Source organism: Clupea harengus, chromosome 4 (genome assembly GCF_900700415.2).
Source record: "Clupea harengus chromosome 4, Ch_v2.0.2, whole genome shotgun sequence".
Classification (NCBI taxonomy): domain Eukaryota; kingdom Metazoa; phylum Chordata; class Actinopteri; order Clupeiformes; family Clupeidae; genus Clupea; species Clupea harengus.
The window spans coordinates 12855407-12876640 of record NC_045155.1 but is presented as its reverse complement, the minus strand read 5'-3'; the positions used below and the strand labels follow the sequence as shown (position 1 = coordinate 12876640).

The 21234-nt window shown below is 40.4% G+C and overlaps 2 protein-coding genes across 3 annotated transcripts in view; both read right to left on the bottom strand.

The window, feature by feature from the left end:
• Window positions 1–823: 823 nt before the first annotated feature.
• tmem201 (transmembrane protein 201) lies at window positions 824–15977 on the bottom strand. 2 transcript variants are annotated; one of them, XM_012826209.3, is made up of 11 exons: window positions 15746–15977; window positions 15164–15284; window positions 14714–14908; window positions 13966–14145; window positions 13345–13727; window positions 12903–13106; window positions 8115–8332; window positions 5544–5606; window positions 5068–5346; window positions 4668–4802; window positions 824–4531 (listed from the first exon to the last, which is right to left on the bottom strand). In XM_012826209.3, the coding sequence occupies exons 1-11, from the start codon at window positions 15853–15855 to the stop codon at window positions 4434–4436; spliced, it is 1986 nt and encodes a 661-aa protein (XP_012681663.2). In that variant the 5' UTR covers window positions 15856–15977; the 3' UTR covers window positions 824–4433. The 2 variants fall into 2 exon arrangements, with proteins under 2 accessions (XP_012681663.2, XP_031422136.1); XM_031566276.2 differs by having other exon boundaries at window positions 5068–5283.
• Window positions 15978–17323: 1346 nt separating this feature from the next.
• bsna (bassoon presynaptic cytomatrix protein a) overlaps window positions 17324–21234 on the bottom strand; it is a 103010-nt gene continuing 99099 nt past the window's right edge. The window contains exon 15 of the mRNA XM_031566275.2: window positions 17324–21234. This exon is cut by the window's right edge and continues 1274 nt beyond it. The gene's annotated coding sequence lies outside the window, so the exon portion shown is untranslated.

The window sequence follows — 21234 nt, the reverse complement described above, 5'->3', positions numbered from 1 at the left end:
ATTTCACTTTAAGTGCTAGCCTACTTCTTGGTCACTGCTACTGTGAGGAAGGCAGTATGGTTGAATCAAAGGATATTAAACTTACATTGAGTATGACATGTACAGGGACTCAAGGGTATACATAGCAGAGATGCGGACACCCTTTCCATATTGAAATCGAGACTAAGACATTCCTCTTTAACGCATCCTATAGCCATAAATAATTGCGTAAAAAACCCCATCACCTGTTGGGCCAGCCAGCCAGCATAACTAAACACATACAAAATCCCCCAAATCAATAAAACTGGGCTACAGACAGCGTATGTTGTATCGGGAAGGAGGGCCTGTACGGATCCCCGGTACAGCATACGGCGCGTGTTGCGGCTGTCTCCAGCCAGTTAAGCACTGTTGTGTATCCTGCCATCCTGACTTAAATCCGCATGCACCATGTCAGCCAACCATAACTAAACATAACAAAACTAAAAGCCTACTCTTCTTACCCCTGTAACAGTAACCATATGAGCACACTGTACACCCACTAAGCTGTTTTTGTATGCATCATGTATATATCATATGATGTTTGTATGTATATATATATATATATATATTTTATGTACATCTACCAAATGCATGCTGTGTACATTTACCACTTGTTTCCCTTCCCCTTCTGACACCCCCACCCACCTTCCTATCTCCTCCCAGCCGACCTGAAGCAGATGGGTCCCCCCTTATGTGCTGTGGTTCTGCATAAGGTTCCTTCCTGATTAACAGGGAGATTTTCCTTGCCCCTGTTGCCATTGCGCTTGCTCTAAGGGACAATTTTATTGTTTTGGCGCTATATAAATAAAATTGAATTGAGTTTTATTACCACAATACATTGTTCAGACAACATTGTGAGATGCGCAATTATTACACACCGTGGCACCAAATATACATATAACAATAATTGTCAACACGATCCATTAACAAATAACCATCTTCATAAATTACAATACGTGCACAACTCAGGGCTCATACAAAATAGCATACATGACCTGATACAATCCACTTGAATAAACATCTATATGGTGACAAGCATGTTAAAGCGGTCAAAATTTGCCCTCTTGCTACTGTTAAACACAAACATGTAGTATCCCGTGGATGGACTTTCTCAATTAATTACTATATTGAAATTGTGTCCATTAATTCAGTTATCAGATTTCTCTACATTTCATAACATACAAAAATATATTTGCAAGTCACAACTTTCTCCAGATGTTCCATTTTACCCATATTTAAAAAAAATCCTTACACCAAAAACTCTTAGATCTGTGAATCAAGTTGAGGCAAACCTGGCATGAGGTTTACGGTCAACCCTGGCACGTTAAAAGGACAGCAGACAGTAATATTCTAGTGATAAAATTACTTTTTATCAGTCTTTTCAAGCACACAACCATTAATGAAAAAGTAAACAAAAATCTGATCTAAGGGAGAACACAACGGATTTTCTTAAGATGTATGGTCCCCCAAGTTAGCAACATTTATGGAACTGGAATTGCTGTGTGCCAGCAGTCTGGGATATCAAGATATTCCTAGGCGAAAACCAAAAAGCATAACAAAACGGAACACCAACATAAGAGGTCTGAGGAGCCTCAGAGCCAATTTTCCAATGAAACAGAAGCAGACTGTTAGTGATGCAATAATTTGCAGTGTCTACTGACATTTGCTCTTCGTGCAAAGCAAAAACTAGGACCATTCTTAGTGTCAAAATAAGCAATAGACCAGACCAGAGAGTACTTTCCACACAACTGGGGAATAGAAATCAACATCCTTTTGTGGTGCTAAATGAACCAGTTGTATGACAACGGAAATTAGAACCCTGCAAGTGACAGCTTTGATTTTTCCTTTGATAAAAGCATTTATTTATCCAAGTTCAATAAAATGTTAATAATCTTTGGATGCCATTTTAATAGTTATTCATTGCATGTGTTTTGTGTGAAGTTGCAGACTAAGGTCTTGTGTAGCCATATTTATATTAACATGGAGATATATATGGTGAAAAGTGGGTTAAATGTAGCAAGGGATGTTTAAAGCATTAACAAAATCTGACATGTCTAAACCAAACACCTTCCAAAGGCAGCGCAAAAAAGAGGATCCAAAGTCTTTGGCTATAAGTGCATGGGAACGCAGAAGTTGGTGCCTGTCTCAGAGGAAAAGCCAGTAGACGTAGCTATCGTTCTCAACATGCTACTAGTCCTACAACATGCTACTAGCTACTAGTAGACGTACCTATCGTTCTCAACATGCTACTAGTCCTCAATTTCAAGGTTTTCTCTAGATGGTGAGCTTTTGGTCACGTAGTGCCAAAGTCATATCTGCCCCTGTGAGGCCAGACTACAATCAAAAACATTTTGCAGAAACGGCATCAGCTCAATCAGTCTCTTCTCATTTCCTAACAGAATCAGACAGACTGAAATTTAAACCTTAAGAAGTCCAATCCATATACTGTTTATTTTGATAGCGCTAGTTCATCTTTGTAGTATCAGGATTAAGGAACATCCAGTGTTTTTGCCACCAGTCCAATGAGCATGAGGCCAAACAGCATAAAGTATACATTTACAAAAAGAAAAATGGCTACATTTAACCAAGATTCATTATACTATTCAATTTGTACAGAACACTGCAGTTTCTTTAAAAACTGCCATCCTCCCATAACTTGTTTCACTGAAACAATTTTATAACATCTGTATGTTTTTTACTCTCACACATGCACTCACGTCTTTATTACATTTGAGACCGGAACATAGGAAAATGCAAGATGACAATGATTTTTCAAAATAAATACATACAACACTTAGAGAGAAAGCTGTGATTCACAGTGAAAGTCTAGTTGTAATTCTGATGGAAAAACAAACAAAACACTAAATAAAAAAATAATTAAATAAAAATAAAATGGGCACCTGTTTGCTTTCAAATCTGAGTATTGGAAAATCTAGGGCATTCTCTGTGAATTGCACTGTACCCTATTGTATGGAAGTGTAACACAGATGCACAGTATGCTCTGAGAGCTGATGGTTCACACAGAAAACATACCGTCCTTGGACATAAAATAACAAACAAGAAACCTACAAACCTACTCGTACTTCAGATGCTGTGATACTGTAGATATCACAGAAGATCTGTGTAACATAATTAATGCTTTTTTTTGTTCAGTGCCTGGAAAAGAGGCTTGATGATGTTTCATATAAAACATGCTTTGTTACTTAAGTTCACACACGGTCTTAGAAAACAAGACATCCAAATTAAGGAACAATTCAGTGACAGAAGCAAGAGATTCCCCACCATCAAATTCTGAGGCTTCAATATACAGGACACATGGACATAATATTGGAAACTCCCCTGAAAAAATAGCCTCGTTTTGAACCATCTAAACCACAATTAGAATGCATCTACACCGATCAATCATATGAATTTTAAATCATACTTCACATCATATGCTTGCTACCAACAGCAGTGTATGGCTGTGTAGGACGTCAATGCAAGATGTAAACAGTACCAGAGTTTGAAAGGGGCCAAATAAGGTGCGTTAGTAAAAAAAACAAAACTGCTAAATCTTGAAGGTGATGGGAACAGTGATTGTGGCCAGAGACTCTCAGCAGGATGGTAGCAAATAATCACACAAACAACACATATCTTAAAATCACCACAGACCTACATAGATCTGAAAAAGTCCCAACAAAAACAGTACGTTTGTGACAGTTGTGAGCTTCACACTGCTGGTATAACAGGGCTGCCATTTGGAAACCAATTTGTATTGGATAATGCACAACCCCCTGACCCCAGGAGCACCCCAACATGCACACACTGCTCATTATGTCCCCATGATCCAACTTCATAATCACACTAGAGCTAAAGGATGAAGTCAAAATGTCTTCCACAACCTTTACAATACCCTGGCGCAAACATAATTAAAAAAAAATTCTGGCAAGTTCTGAGCGCAGAGTACTCTAGATCAGAACTAGATTGCCACCTCCTTAGTCACTCAAAGGACTAAAGATGGTCCTTGTTAAAGAATGAGTCACTATCACACTACACACAATGCAGAAATTGTATGACAACATTCCTAGAAAGATTGAAAATGTTCTGAAGGACCTATTTTATATTAGTTTACTAGATATGCAGTTTTGGAAGGCGTTTCCAATATTTTGTCCACCTCTATAGATGTTCAATTCCTGTGAGTATTTCACCCACACTATTTGCTAAGCCCAACTAGGATAGCTGTAATAAATATTTGTTGTGTTGTTTTTCCTGCATCAGTTATGATTGTACATTAGCATGACACTTATGCTGGGATCACATGTTAAGTCTGGAGACCAACCCCAAACAAAAGGAGACTACATTCAGGAGAGCAAAGATCCCCCCCCCCCCCCCCTCTCTACCTGCAAAGAGTCAAATTACAGCAGCTGAAGCAGTGTTCATCTCCAGTTGTGGTACAGGTACAGGGAAGAGAGGAGCAGGTTAGCCGTTAGGCTCACACACAGCAGACCAGGCCAGAGAGACCGGCTGAACAGACCTGTGGTGAGAACAAAGAGTATCGAACATCAGTTCTGTTCAGTTCCAGGTCAAAGGGCAGCATCTCTTAACTTAACAAATGGTAAATGTTTGGTCAATACTTGAACCTATGTGTAGTCGGATGCTTTGGTACTTACCCGTCCAGTAAGACTTGCCCTCAGTTCCGTTGCCAGTTGTTGTGTCGACATGGCACTTTGAGGACCCAGAGGACCCGTCTTCCCTCTTCTCATCAAGATCAGACACGCTGCTGTGCTCCAGAACAGAGCTCAAGTCTGTAGTTTGAACACATCAGAATCAGTTACAGAAGCCAAATCCAACAAAGAATCCTCCTGTAAACTGTTTTTTTTAATAATTTTTTTTACAAAAACTAGGCCTAGGCACACAGTCAGATTGAAAACTGGCATGGAGAAATAGATGACACCTCAGTTCATTCAGAATTCTTTTAATTACTTAAATATTAATTACAACATTCTGTTTTCAGGCTCTCTCCCTTTTCCGGTAACTTAAAAATGTGCACAAATGTGAGGCATCACATACCGTGATTTGAAGCGGAGAAGGGTGTGCAATCTGGAAGAAATTGACTGTTGGAGAAGTGGGTGGGCTCCGGCGCATAGGGAGGGGTGAACAAGCCCACAGGCTCCTGAGGCGGGGAGAAGAGCTGCAACTTGCGACCACCAATGTTGAGCCGTGCTGGGCTGATGAGGGGGCGACGTTGCCAGGCCGAGCTGGAGGTGGACGTGACCGAGCCTGCAACTGAGGGTGTGGGAGAGGGGCCAGGAGAGGAGGGACGACTCCCAGACTTCAGTGAAAAGTAGTCTGGACCCACAACGCCCAAAAGAGGAGAGGCAGACAATTAAGGGTGATACTAATGTATGTAGGAGGAATGTTAAATTGCCAGTGGATGATTGAACAGCGAGCTCCTGAACTTGCCAACAAAGATAAAAGTTCTAACATTTTGTGCATAAATGTAAAAGAAAAACGAAAATTCTGGGTAGTACTGCACTGGAATATACCTGAGGATGGAGAGTCTTTACACTGTGAGGGTGGCCTACTTCCGCTGAACAGGTAACCGGAATCTTTAAAACCAGAGAAGAGAAACAAGACTGAAAACGTTTCTGACATTTAGAGCTTGCATAAATGCCCTTGTTACAGAGTAGTCAAAGTAGTACTCAGGTAGAGGGAGGCGCAACATGATCTGAACAATGAGGATCCTAGTGGGTCACGGGCAACATCACCCTGAGACAATACAGCACCCCACACCTGTGCATTCAAAAGGCAGAGCTCTTCCTCTCTCCCCTTTCAGGGCGAAGCATGACTCCATTTCTCAATCACCCATTCCAAGAATACCTTCCCTTCTCGTCTGTCTAAAGGTGCCAACACAGCTGCAGTCCACTTAGAAAGCAGTTACCGCGCTGAAATAATCAGCGCTTTTTGGCCCCGGAATGGGTGGGGACAGATGATGGAAATGATGGGAAAAAAAGCGAGGGGGGTGTCAACAAGTGCAGCGTCTCTTTCATGATACAGCTTCACAGCATAATACCACTTGTATCCTCATAAGAGCCAGAGCTGACTGACGAGCAGCTGCAACTACTGTAGCATGTGCACAGTGAGGGGGGTAACGGGCATTGCTTGGTTACCTGTAAGGAGGTGGCATCTCAGTGTATTCCCTGCCTTTGGCGAGGCAGTGAAGCGATAGCTAGCTACAGGTAGAACTCAAATTAAATCTATGTAGGAGAGGCGCACGTGCAGACCAAAGAGGGTTACAAACAAGGGCCTTGGTCTGAAAAATAAATGATGGAAAGTCTGGGAAACTGTACAAAACACGAGTAGCATGGCCATCATCACCGTCAATAACTACATGTGGCAAGCTCTAACCATGACCAATCCAATCTACTCGTCATGAGAAAATGGAGACCACTTTGTGTCAGTATTAGCATTAGTGTTTCAGTATTGTATTATTATTCCAAACACGTGGTTAAGTGACAAACCTGGGTACGTTTACTCAAAGTTGTAAACCTCCTAATAGAAAAGCCCTATGCCTCCATTCTCCTTGCAAAACAAAGCCATGGGGCTCTTCTTTTAGGTTTACCACTTACTCTGAATTAACTTATTTAGGTTTGTCACTAATCCACGTACGTGGAATACCCCCCCGGAGCATTAAAAGGCTGACCGTGACCAGCTGACACCTGCCCGACTGATGACTGATTACACGAGGCTGCTGCAGAGCATGCTCTGATGGCACTACAAACGCATCGAAACAACATCCTCCACTGAGCCCCCTCACAACTGCTATTTAGTCTCCACTCCCACACCCCTCCTAATCCCTGCTTCAGACGTTCACAGATCCTCATAGTTCAAACGCTTTGCCGATTCCTGAGCCGCCACAGCGGGATGAATCATGTTTGATACTTTTAAGGATGTACAGACAAAAAAAAACTTCTGAACTTCAGAGATTCTCAGAAATTTGCGCTTGAGTGATGGCAAGGTCAAGTTCTATAAACTAAGGAAGGATGAAATAAATAAAAAAAAGTTAAAAAAATGTATGCATGACACTGTTTGAAATATAATGTAACTAGATGACAGCTTGAAAAAAACTGGAAAAAAAAACCAACACAACTTACAACTAGGAGCTGCGATTCAAAAGTAAGATAACTGCACCTGGTAACCACTCGTAGCGACCGGGGCAGTCCGCCCTCACACTTCACACGTCTGAGACACCTGAGACCTTGTTTCACCACCTGACTTCATAGTTTTCCTTGGCACCCGGCTGCATTCCCCGCATAGGTGCGGCCTCGAACCCTCATGTGAAGACAGAACCAAAAGTTCCCCATTCCTTTCACAATGCCACTGACCCACATCAGTACCATGATGCACCATTTCACAGCTCCATGACAGCGCAGAGGCCGCTCCTCAGCAGCGCTGGTATGCCGCCAGCAGCGCCGAGGCCCTCAGAAGCGTCACTGATGATTGAACGATGCTTGTTCGCTGCTCCAGCTCTGTATAGTACTCGCTCTCCGACCCGCATTCTCTGCTTCTGTGGCAACTTTTTTTAAGTGGAAGGTGCCATCACACAACACAGCTCAAACTGAATCTACCTTTCCTCATTGGGAGATGCCTATAGCTGAGCATTAGTCCGAGGAAATCAGCATGAGCTCCCTAGCTTTCATTACCTCCTGATGAGTCCTTTGATTTAAAAACAAGTTGGGAGGGAGACACAGCATGTCCAGCACAGTATTGTGCACAAACAGCAACCATATGAACAATTACTGCCAGCCATTTAGTCTGGTCTGCTAGGCTTTGAGCTGTAGGGACTCAAACAAATGCAGAACAAATAGATTTGCTTATATTTCCAACCAGTGCCAAGACTGCAACTAACACTGTGCAACTTCTGTAGTTCATTGTGTACTTCATTGAAATTGTGTCTCAATGTAATCAATTACAGGAATTTCACCATAATAGATACAACAGGTGGGTTATCTGAAGCAACACAGCTGATACACACCCACACAAAAAAAAAAAAAAAAAACATTAAAATGAAACGATTTGACCAAAGTCCAAAGATATCAATAGCTTAGAGTACTGACCTGTCCGTGTGAGCGAGGGAATGGTCCCAAGAGACAGGGCTCGATTTAGTCTCCCCGGCAGAGACGAGGGGGAGGCCTTGCGAGCCCTCTGGCTCTGCTGCCTGGTGATGAGGTGAGAGAGGTTGGGGGGTGGAGTGGGAACAAAGGTGGTGGAGCCAGACACGGGCATGGACAGCAGAGCAGATGGTCCACCGCACACAGAGCCGCCTGACAGGTACCTGCAACACAGGGAGAGCAAACAGTTCCAGTACTGAATCCCACTGGACTGTGGATTGCCAATCACTGTTACAGTGCTTCTTGCTCACCTCTCTGTACCTACTTATTCTCCTGTCTCTTCTTATACAACTACTATCCACAGCCATTAGGAGTGGGAATTGCCATAGAGGCGATGATACGACATGGTCACGATATATGAGCCACAATACTATTGTGATTATCTACATTTTACAATACAAGTATTGCAATTCATTGATTTCCACTGTGACGCAAGAGGATAACAAGTTCTTCTGACATCTTGCGGACTCTGATTTTTCTGTGGACATTCTGAAGTCCGCAAGATGTCAGAAGAACTTGTTATCCTCTTGCGTCAGAGTGGAAATTGGAAAGGAAGTCAGTCAAGAACAAATACACTGTGCCAAGATGGCTGCAGAGACTCCCAGTATATGAAACATAATATATGGGAGAAATAAATCGCATGTACAAAAATACAATTAAATATTGTATTTTATTTACTGAATATTAGTATTCTTGGCGTCACTGTTTACATCTAATATTGTGCCAAAGAATATTGTGATAATGCTCTGTGTGATAATTCTCCCACCTCTAATAGCCAACAAATCAAATGGGGACAAACTGATGAGCTATGCAACTGAATGTATAACAATGGACAACAATGGGTTCTTGGGCTCTATAAAGTGCTTTGAGACCATGTCTAAATGTTAATGGTGCTGTATAAACCAATACATTTTACTTTCATTGGGAAAAGTAAACTGGATATATGTCAAAATGAAGACTATTCAACTATACAAAAACAGATTGTCTTACTAAAAATCATTGCTTATTTTATAGTGTGAAAAGAAGGACAGAGATTTGGACAGATTTTTGAGTACACAGACAGAAAGGGCATTTGGTTTGCAGACAGCAACACATGCTGGACAACACATGAGCGAAATCATTTCCAGCACAAAGCTGCAATTGAGGCCTCAGGCGGCAGTACCCCTCCCTGAACAGAGAATCAGTTCACTGAAACCCTGCTGCACGGGCGCTACAACAAGCAAAACAGCAACTGTTCAGGGTTCACTGGTATGTTTGGGCGCTAAGGGAAGCAGGGATAGCCCGACACAGCTGTTCCCGACCCCCCAAATGTCCTCATTGGTGAGTCAGTGATTCAGTGTAGCATGAACATCATTGCACTGTAGGACTACCAATCTAACTGAACCTTGGTGATTGCTGAGGCTATTGAAACTTAAGCAACATCTATCAAAACAAATTTTTTGTCTGGCTGTGTGTATATATACACACATTTAAATGCTAGATAAATAAAAGACACTTGTAATAATTTTACATTATATTTTATTTCACTTTGCAAAATATGAAAACAAATACACAGCTGATGTATGTTTAAGAAAATCCTATAACAAGGTTATTTTCTCCATAAATAATTATATTGATGGCACCTCAAATACATATTTCGGTTGAATGACTAAAGGACTCTATATGGACTAAAGGACAGTCACATGTACTGAACTCATCACGTCACATTAACATGGGTACATAAACACTCTTCACAAACAGCGCAACTATTCATGCATATGCTCTCTATGGATTCATTCTTCAGGGAAACAAAATGGCTAAACAGGACAACATTCCTCTAGCTAAGGGCATGACATTTTTTTCCGAATAAGGAGAGTAAAACTCAGTCCATGAAGCTTTATGTATGCGGACATTGTGAAGGTAATAAATAAGTCATTTTCTACTTGGGTCTCATTTTTGACGGCAATCGTGGGCAAGTAGTGACCCATGTCACTGCCGCTTTGGTATAGCATGGCCACCGCCATTTTTAAAACCGTTAAAGCTTCTACAGCACACTTGTCCCTGGCTAATGGACAACTGCAGGTGAAAAATTCACCCATACAATCCACTTTCTGTGGACTGAGCTTTTATCTCCCTTTGACACATCAACCAATCACATCTGAAAAACTGTACTGAATACACACTCAAACACAAAACATATGTAACCACTCTGGTGGGAGGGATAAGGCCTGAAGGCATTATAAAACACAAAAGTAGCCTAAAAGCAGTCCAGTTTTTTCTTAACATGACTAGTTTATCTACTAGAATACTACTACATGGTGGATCACCAGGGCACACGGTATACTGGACCATTAGGCCACCTTGCATAGTGCAACGGTCAGGATTTGACCACTTCTGTATCTATTCTCCCCCCATTCATGAGCCTGCAACCGCTGTTTAGTGTCTCTTTTTGTTTGCTTGTTTTGGTAATGGCTGAGGGAACTGCAGCTATGCGGAAGAGCACAATGGTATCGAAACCACCAGAAGCCACAGTTGAAACAGCAGAATCAGGATGGTACATCAGACATTCCCATTCACAGCAATACATTATTCTGAGTCACGTAAAGAAAAGGATGAATCAAAACCATAGGGAATTATGTGACGTGTTTGTTTAATGTATTTGAATACTATGATGTCCATTAAATGAACTGCTCACATAAGATGTACTCATGTGCTGACTGTTGTTGTGGTGCAATAGCATCCCTAGCAAGATGAGCCATTGGGTTCTCCAGCAAAGAGAATGACCACAAGCCAAGAGCACTTGTAGTCTATCTGCATTATATTAGGTGAGAGGCCCATCTTTGGCAGGATTAGCATATAGGCAATTTAGAAGCTAACAAGCTCCTAATGCAGCATGCACACAAGAGTGCAATTGTCCTATTAGCAATATCTGATCATGTCAGAATACATGTTCAGCACTGCATTTGGCTACAGGCTCATTAAAAAAAAAAAAACAGTGAACCGTGAATACAATCTTTGCCTATGCTACATGGATAGGATTAACTGAAGAAATACAGTTATATACTACTATTCAAAAAAACAATCTATAGTCAAGTTTGTTCACAATTTTAAATGTTCACCATCAATCCTTTCCACTAGTGAAAAACACTATAAGTATAAGTAGTTCAAAAGGGGTTACTTAAAACAAATGTGTGCATTCAAATGTCCACTGCAATGAATGGATTAGTGTTACGAGAAAATGGTTGCTTTCGAGAGAGTGAGGTTACATTGAAGTGTTTGAAATGTTTGTAAAATCAGGCACTGTGCAAAAAAATTAATAATTCTAAAACATCCACAGAGTTTTAAAACTCCACAGACACACTGATTGTTACTGAATGCATGTGCTTTAACGGGAAATTAGTAATCATGCTCTTTCAGAATGGATGGAGTAGACACACAGTGTTCTTAGGTATGATGAGAGGCTTTTCAAGTCTCACTGCTGTGGGGTTGAACATAAGGTTACCTAATCCAAGAGCACTTGTCATTTTATGCCAGATCTCTTCACAGATGGGTTGGAAAACACAAAACAGCTGATGGGACAGATAATGGACTGGTTTTTGGAGTAAATCAGCCAATATGTCGGTCTTCCTGTGAATTCATTACAGGTAGGCCTTACAGTACTTATATATAGCTTAGAGTCAATACTTGGGTTTAAAACAAGTCCGCAGTCCAATCCAGTCTCACTACAGCACCTACAATTCATGGGTAGGACTCAAAGCTAGGCCATTCCAGAACATTTTGGTTACACCGAGCCTAGAAAAACAATAAAGCTAACTGCAGGAGCTTAATATAATTTCAACTACTTACTAAGCAAAAACCAAGGTGTGTAGGAATGAGGCCTGAGGTATCCAACACCATCTTGTTTGTAGTGTTTCGTCAAATAGCGTACTTTAACTTAGCTACTTTTCAGATTTCTACAGAACATTAGTAGGTTCTTTAAAAGTAGTTATAGTTAATAGCCGCAGTATAAAACATGGTGAATTCATGTACTCTGGTAAGTTTAAGCAGTTTAGCATAATAAACATAAAATATTACACTTTTGTCTGTTAGATTGAGAGCTAGTTGTCCGGCCTTAGCCTACTAACCCCAGTTGCCTTGGTTATGCCTTTTTGTTTACTCTGAATGAGATTAAGTGAACCATCTCAAGCAGTAGGAAACAATGTACACAAACACACACAAATACCCATATAAATGGTAGCTATACCCAGGTTTGACTCAAATCCCTCAGCCATTTCGTACCCAAAAATATTTTTCTATAGCTGCATCAACATCATGTAATGGCTAACAGCCCACATGATTGCACCATGAAGCGCTAATGCATCCAATTGAATATGGTACTATAGGACATGTACAATGTTTAGATTCTGCTTAATCTGCAACTTCACCGATTTGAGGAGTATGGTACTGTCCTATATGACTACTCATGGATTTGACTTGTCAAATGGGAGGCTCTGGTGCAATCATTCAATATGGCACTACCTTATCAATAAACAAAAGGAAAGATAAGAGTCTGAAAAATTAACATTCATATTGAATTAATGTGTTAATTTGTAGCACATCAGTAGCAAGATCACAGATGAATGACAGGGAAGAGAGTAGTTACCTAGGGAGAGTGACAGAACAAGATAGAAAGCAGACTTGCATCGAGCTCTACACTGTACTCTACTGATCCTTTAAAAAAAAAAAAAAAAAAAGTGTCACTGTTCAGATTCTGACCTTCGACCTCTGGCTCTCCTTTGACCGATGGATTTACGTGTTGCCACGGCAGCAGCAAAGCCAACCAGACAGCACAAACAAGTGGTGCCAAACTTGACCGTGTCGAGCCAGTCTGGGACATCCATCTTCAGGTAACTTTCCGACCAGTGAAGGCAGGTGACCACGAACCACAGGACAGAGGCGACGACATCAATCCTCCTCAGTCTAAAAAAAAAAAAAAAGATCACAGCACAAAACAACTTCAGAAACACCAAAACATGTCTCACTTGAGAGTCTCAATTGTTGAGGAACGGCAAAATCGACAATGGCAACCCTATGTTCACCCAACAATGTATGTGAATCTGTAGGTTACTAAAAATATATCTGTACACCAAAATGGAATTTAAAAGAAAAGCAAACACAGAAATAAAGGCCCATAGGCTTTAAAAACACAAACACACACCTGACAGGTCCAGCCATTAGAACACCCGTAAGGCAGGTCAGCAGACCCATGGAGGCCACAGCTGTCTGATGGTCGCTGCCATTCTGCCAAAGCTGCTTAGCCTTCTCCAGCATCTCTTCGGGCAGCATGTCCAGCATCTCACTCCACACCTGTCCTACTGGCCAAATGCCAGCGTCGCCACTCTGCTCGGAGGCGCTCTCATTGACCTGGGCCTGCTTGGGGGGAGCAACCCCACCACTGAGTGTGGGTGGGGTGCTCTGCCCAACAGAAGAGTTTGCATCCTGGGAGCTGCACAACGCCACGGCAACCAGAAATGCACAGAAGAGGAAGGCCAGGATGCGGAGGAATATCACGCGGGCAGGTGTTGGGAGGGAGTAAGAGTTCTGTGGAATACAAAAGCAAATAATTGTTCATGATACATTCACCAGCCTTCACCATTCACATCTTCATGATGCATTCACCAGTTATGTGACCCTTAAGCTGATCTCACAATGGTCTCCTTTCAGTCTTGCATTTAGTTAAGAGTGGCAATGATTTTAACAGTAGCTTAGGATATCTTCCTAATAGTTAAGGAAGTCTTTTGCCATACTGACAGTGACTACAAGCCTAAGTGGGGCTTACCTTGACGATAGCTTTGTCGGCGTCGCGGCTGCGCCTCAGCTGGTGGTTGAACAACTGTGTCCGAAGCTGGCGGTTCTGGTGCTTGATGTAGTACTCCACTGCCGTCTGACAGGGTCGGCATAGCTTGTAGGTCTGTTCCAGGTGGTGTTTGTACACCTCAATCTCCTCGTCATAGTTGTCCTTAAAAGACAAGGTCAAGCAAGGTCATTGCATTTCAGTCCACTACATAGGTTGAAAAAAGCATTTGTACTCTAGGGGTTCATTTCACGTCTCAGTTTGCATGAGGCTGCCAAGAGAATCCATCTGGCTAATACTGAAAGGCCGCCTGTTTTCCCAGTGATTCTCAGGCATTCTTGTATATCCATCTGATTTTGTGTTTAGACTTTATCTGAAGCACTAATCATCAGCATTTAACCATCTCCATCACGACTCTATGACAGATCTGGCAAAACCACTTAGCAGTCCAAAAAGTTACTTGGGAGCAGCAATCATGAAAACGTACTTCCAACTGGAGATAACACTTTCCAATACACCATTTTACCACAACATTTAGCATAAATACATTAAAGAGTGGTGTTGGTGTGACAAATTATCTTTTACCATATGATGTTAATACAATTTCTCCCCACCCAAAACACACTTACAAAAATCACAGCATTCAATGTACTTTAATATTTCTTCCACTTTCTATACACTTAGCATAGCTGTCTGTACTAACAAGACTCATTAGCAGAGCATGGATACATACATCTTCCCTGGGTATGAAAGAAGCCAGCTGTTTGATCTTCAGGGTCTGATTATTGTTGCATTTCTTGCAGAGCAGCATCTGGCAGTTCACCCACTGTAGTGTTTTAGGCGTTTCAGGTGGAGGTAAGCCAGCAGAAACACCATGGTTCAGGTGCTCCATGGACTGAGCTGGTATGGGCTTGTTATAGTCACCATTCTAGGGATCAAGACGGAGAGAAATTAACACGTTTCAAGCTTTTGTAACAACTAGGCTTGTAACAAGACCAAGGAATACATTTCATTGAACACAACACACCTCAAGGGGAGCTTAAACCAATGACTTAAAGCATATTTATAGGAATATATCAAATAAATAGAGAAGAGTTAGAAAACCTAAACATGAGCGTGTTTACTCAAAAGCTGATATCCTTCCCGAGGTACAAAAATGTTACAAGCAAGGTTTTGTCTTCACCTCCTGAAATCCATTGTACTGTTCACAATAGGGGCAATCCCAGCAGTTCCGATTTCCATAGGGAACAACAGTATCCTGGTTACAAAACCAGCAGTTCACATTTACATGTGTCGGCTTCTTCCTAAGAGAGGAAAAGTATAGAATTATAAATTAAATATAATTACTATAATGTAAATATAATTTAGAGAAATGCAATGAATTATGATAGTGAAGGTCAAGCAGAGTAAGTCAGGGCAATGTCCTTTAAAAATGTTTATAACGCAACACAGCACCGTTATGTCTAGACAGCAGCAGCCCTACTTGGGGCTGTAGGGAGTTGTGTGATTTCGGACGACACGACAGTGCCTAGATCAACTAAAATTCAGTTGACATGTTCGTAATTGCATGTGAACAACACGGCTAGCACAACTACGAAGAATACTAATGGTCATAAACGTTAATTTGCATTATGTAGTGTGCAGGTACAGCAGTTCAGATTGCAATCCAACGATACGAACTAAGATTAGCTGTTTAGCTAGTGTTAGCACTATTGTAAACACGAGAGGCCTAGCCGCGTCTCAGGTTCCTTCATCCAAATGTTACCTGGTAGCAATTTTGTATATCAGGGCGCCTCCCGCAACAAAAGCAGTCGCTCCGACCCCACCATACATCAGCTGGGGATACTGGAGCAGCATTTCGTTGAAAACGTCCATTGCATTTACAACGTAAATGCCGATTTTCAGCGCTGTTTCTTCATACACTCAACACGCGCACGCGGTAAAATGTCTTCAGCGGCGTGATTGCAGCAGCAACTAGTGGTACGCGGGCTAAAATACCCGTCATAGGATATCAAAATAAAAGTGCCTTGTACGTGAACGCTCATGGAGAGGGAGAGTGACTCTCGGATAGAAAATGATACACACAGGTCCTGTAAATGAAAATTGACAGCATGTTAATTGTGTTTACATAGGTGTACTTCCATCAAAGTAAGTAAAAACCTTTAATATGGGTTGATATCATGAAAATGAATCAATTCACTGTAACATTCTATTGACGGGAAAACAAATATTCTGTGTTCTTTTAAGATCATTCAGTTTGTGTTTTCTTTTTGTGTCTGGTATTAGTGTGTGTGATTGTTTATCAATTGATCATTGTGCGGTGCCGCCTGTCCTGTATTAGTTTGTGTATTGTGTCGATTGATCCCTGTGTTAGTTTCGCATTATCTGTCCACCATCGATGTGAACATCTTTAAGAAATATGCCTTGCTCCCCTGTCCTGTAGCTCTTTGAAATTAATGATCTACGGCCATAATCTTCTTCAAAGAATCATTTAGACGCCAATATCCTCAACAAATCCATAGGTGGTGTGCTTGAATACCACAATTTTAAATTAAAGTAGAGAGATTTGGTGAAAAACGTGAGTATAAACTCTAGGGTTGAAGACTTTAATTACGATTTTTTTTTCTGTACAGGACGTCTGCCCGTTGCTCATTGATGCACTTTCAGTCTAGGCATGCTATACTACAGCTGGTATGGGGATTGCTGGTTTTCTCCCAAGAGAATGAAATGTCTTTAATGATAACTTTTTCATTCCGTTCAAAATTTAGATATTACAATAGGAAATATTTGACCTCGACGTAAACATTCCTCCCGAAGGTTATGGATACAGTAGGAATGGAAAACGCTTAGGATATATATCACTACGGAATATTTCGCGCTCTTATTACCCTGTATCACAACACTCCCAGACTGATGAAGTTGTAGACTACGCCTGGTGCGCCACGCCCATCAGCAATAGCTTGGAGTACTACTCCAACACCAAAGTTATACTGAAAAAATATAGCTCTAAATAAAGTAAAATAATAATACGTGTGAACTTGGCAAGTAGCCTATATCATGAATTGTAGCCTACATTTACCTTAGCCTATAACTATCATACAACAGACGACTATTCTGACTATTCTTTCTAGATAACCTCTGTGACACTTTGATCTTGACGAGGTCCAGTATTAAGACTGTATAGCATAACCCTCGTATACTGGTAAGTAGGACTACTTTTATAAAACTGCGGAAAGACCAGTTATAACAGGAATTCTGTCTACATGTCCCTCAGTGACGTATAGAAAAAAGCTTACTCTCACCAGTACACAAAGACCACAATGCACAAAGATAACATACATAATTTTTTTTTTTTCAAATTCTCGTTTATTCTTTTTTCCTGATTGAAATGTATTGTAGGATCATTATTTCATTCATCACATTACATGACATGATGCACCAAGTCTACTACAACTGCTTACAGGAATACACTGAAACATACACAAGGTTTACGATGGATACATGAATTATAGCTCATTGCACTTACAACAGTGAATGTAACATTTGTTTTCAAAATCATTTAGGATTTTCAGTTTTTTTTCTTTTTTCGATTGAATCTCTTATTCCATTCATTCCCCCACTCACTAATTAGATGGAAGCCAGGGTCTTTCTTTTGAAAGAAGTTTTTTTTTTTTTACTTTCTCTTCCCATTTTACAAACACAACATGTATAGAAACTCTACACAGACCAATAATGTTTCCAAATACAACTTTTAAAGATTTTCTGCACGAGCTGGCCACATACACTATGCTTTTTTGTTTTAATTCATTTTTGGAAAACAATGTGTCATAATTTTTCTCTTTTAATTATTTTTTTCATACACAAAAAGCACATCATTTGGCAGGTCGGTCTGTGTGACATACACTACACGCTTTCCATGCCTGGTGATCGTTGTACACGTGAGATTTACATGTTTTACAGAGCTGTTCACAATTCTTTTTCCTGATATTTACAGTGAGGAAAATGGCTGCCCATGGGCTTCCAGATGGCACTGGGGGAAAACAGGGGGGCCTGCTGCAAGAGGTCATGCACTTGTTACTTTTATGAACAAATAAGAAATAAAAATAAGAAAAAGTGTAGTTGATGATGTTTTCCCTGATGGTAGTAATGAATGAGGATGAACAAAGGGGAAGGGGTTGTCTATTGAATGTGTCAGAGCCTGCTAGCATTAATATCGGTCTCACCCACAAACACTACATATGTGTTCAACTCTGTGGCTCTTTGTTATTGTACCCACCCAGGGTGACTCAGACAAGGAGCAAATCAGCACAGCTACGATGCTAATCGTAGTATTACTTTTTTTTGGTAGGCATAAAAAAACGAGACATGGGTCTAGATTTCCCAGTCGAACTCTTGACGTCAGAGGCCCATAGTCCAGGCAACAGTTGTTCAGGATGGGACAGGACGGTAAGAAAATGGCTTTCTCTGTTGACCAGTATTGTATTGAGCCCTTACTGCGATGCATATGCCGTCCCCATTTTTGATTCACCTTGCTGCATTTAGTGTGTGCTTTCCTGAGGCAAAAAGAGATTGAACACAAAAATAAACGTCCTCTGACACGACACACCAGTCATTCTAAATGGTGACAAACAGTTTTTAAATGCACTGACTTTTTCACAGCTCAACCTCTATAGACTTGTATTGTGATTATGAACTCCTGTAGATAGACTACATCTCTGAAACTCTTTTGGCAGTGTGCCATTTCAGTGGTACAACAGGGATAGCCAAAACTATTATGAAAAAATAACCACTAAGCTTACATCAATATGATAAACGAGAATGATGAACGTTTATTTTACTTCCATATTTAAAAAGATATTATGATAAAGGTTTTACTCCCAATCCATATTTTCTGTCACATAGATAAATCAATGCCAATACATCTATTTATTTTATGATAAAATAATATTTAGATGGCTATTTAATAAATTTATGGATACAAAAAATATGTAAATCTTTATACATCTAACTTATGACAACATATACATAGCAGTACAGCGTGGATTTGCATGTTGTAGGATGAACACATAGTTGCTTGGTCATGTTATTTTTTTAAAGGCCCCTCACATTCACACATTTCTATTGTGAATCTATCGTCAGAATTTAAACACTGTAAACATGGACAAATCTAAAACATGGACAAGTATCTCCTTAAATTATATATTTTAAACGGACGGCACACAGCTCCTTCAGTCTGTCCAGTCTGTTTTTAAAGGCTGCATGTGACACATACACTTTGTATTTGTGAAGTTTAGAGGTGAACCTACAAGTTGTCAAGGCTCTGTCTGCCTGTGAGTGCACAATTCTGTCTCTGCTCTGAAGTATTGTCTACAGTCCACAGCCTTTCCAGGGCAAATGGATTCATAACAATGACTGGAATGACACCTGGCAGTTAAGAAATCAAAGTCTGTTGAAAAAGACGTTTGGAGCAGAGGTGCCAGAGTGGATTCCAGCCATGCTTCATATTGCACAAAAACTCCCATAGCCTGCAGTTTAAGTTCAAATGCCCCAATAAAGGTATGGACTACAGACAATGGCACTAGATCATGACCAAGTCAACATATGTGGACATCCCATCGTTTGAGAAGATCTTATACAGATTTGTCCCTTCATTTATTGTATATAGCTGTACACAATATATTATCTCAATTTGTATATATATTATATATTTTCCATAATTTCCTTTATCTTCTATTATATTTTCCAACATATCTCTTTATTCAGCTGTACATTTCATTTAATATATATATCTATTAATATATTTTTATAATGGAATAACAAGTGCATAATCTGGCAGCTGAATGCTGGAGTTCAGGTAACTTACACACTGTGGACCAAAACCAAACCACGGGGACCTCCATGCAAGCCACAAACCCATGCGTGAAGATGGTGGAAACTGGAAACCCTGTCTGCGAGGGGTCCCATTAATGGAATGTGTGAGGGGGGTTCAATCATGCCACGAAAATCCAAAACGAAATAATAAATATTTATAGATACTTTTTTGAGTCGTTCAATTCCTGACATTACAAGTGGCTATTTACAAATAAGTCAATCCCTTTACTTTAAAACTATTCTTCTATTTTACTTAGATATGACAAGTGTTTTATTTAATGTTGTTTCTATTCTGTTTTGAACCAAATAGTAATCATTGCATAGAACGTTTAAAATGAAGAGTTGTTCTTGACCTCCCCTGTATTTGATTGATTTTTATATCTCATATTCTGTTTGTTTTTGAATGAACAGAAACACACATACACACGCATGTTTACAAACACACACACCCTGTCGCACAGACACACACACACACACACTCAGTACCAACAGGAAACGAACAACGATATCAAGGTGACTGGAGTTTTTCCCCCCCAAAACATGCTTGATCGTACGAACGATGTGATCACATCATCTGGGCCCCAATTCTGTCCACTTACCTCTCGAACACAGATCGTCATGAACAGACAGTGCCAGAGCCCATAGAAGATTGAGGAAACCAGACCTTAGAAGTTTCCACCACTACTGTCAGTGTGTATCAGTAGATTCAGATAGGAATCCTCAATTCCCAAACATGTGAACATACGAAAATTTGGTGTCTGAGTCTATTTGACAGCAGCCTTCAAGAGGATGGGCAGACTACCATTTTGTTATTTTAGTTTTCACATTTTCTGTTCAACCCATTCTGGAAATACAGGACTTTACAACCACTCTCTTTTCTACAGGGGTTCAGGGGATTCAATGCTCGATAACTGTCTTTGAAAGAGGCGAGCCAGACTGTGTCCAACAAAAGCCTTGTGGGAAATGGGAACCTTCGAGGCAGTTCGAGGCTCAGTGGACAGATTTGAGCTGCCAGAGATGAGTGAACAGGGCATTTCAGAGTCACTATCAGAGTGTCACATTCCTCACCACTAGTTTAGAAATGTCACATGCTTGTGCTCTTGACGGACTGACTGTCACGCACTATTGCTTTTTTTTTTTTTTTTTTTTACATCTTCACAAATAAAATGTAAAAAAAATCAACATAAATAAGCAGAATGGTATTTGTAAAAAATAATGATGACTGGAAAAATAAACAATACATAATTCATATAAAGACTTAAAAAAACAAAGCATAAATCAAAATACAAAACTATAAATATACTCTCCACCGATGATTGGCTTGACATTACTATTACTATCATTATTATTGATATATACAAAGAGTGTCCAGAGTGTAAAGAA

Bases quoted from the DNA above. Each gene is read 5' to 3' on its own strand.
- tmem201 (XM_012826209.3), bottom strand. From the start codon at position 15,855: ATGGACGTTTTCAACGAAATGCTGCTCCAGTATCCCCAGCTGATGTAT. The intron at 14,146-14,713 runs GTATGTATCCAT...TTGTCTTTTAAG, and splicing joins CTTTCATACCCAGGGAAGAT to GACAACTATGACGAGGAGAT. The intron at 5,347-5,543 runs GTATATTCCAGT...TTGTGGGTCCAG, and splicing joins TAAAGACTCTCCATCCTCAG to ACTACTTTTCACTGAAGTCT.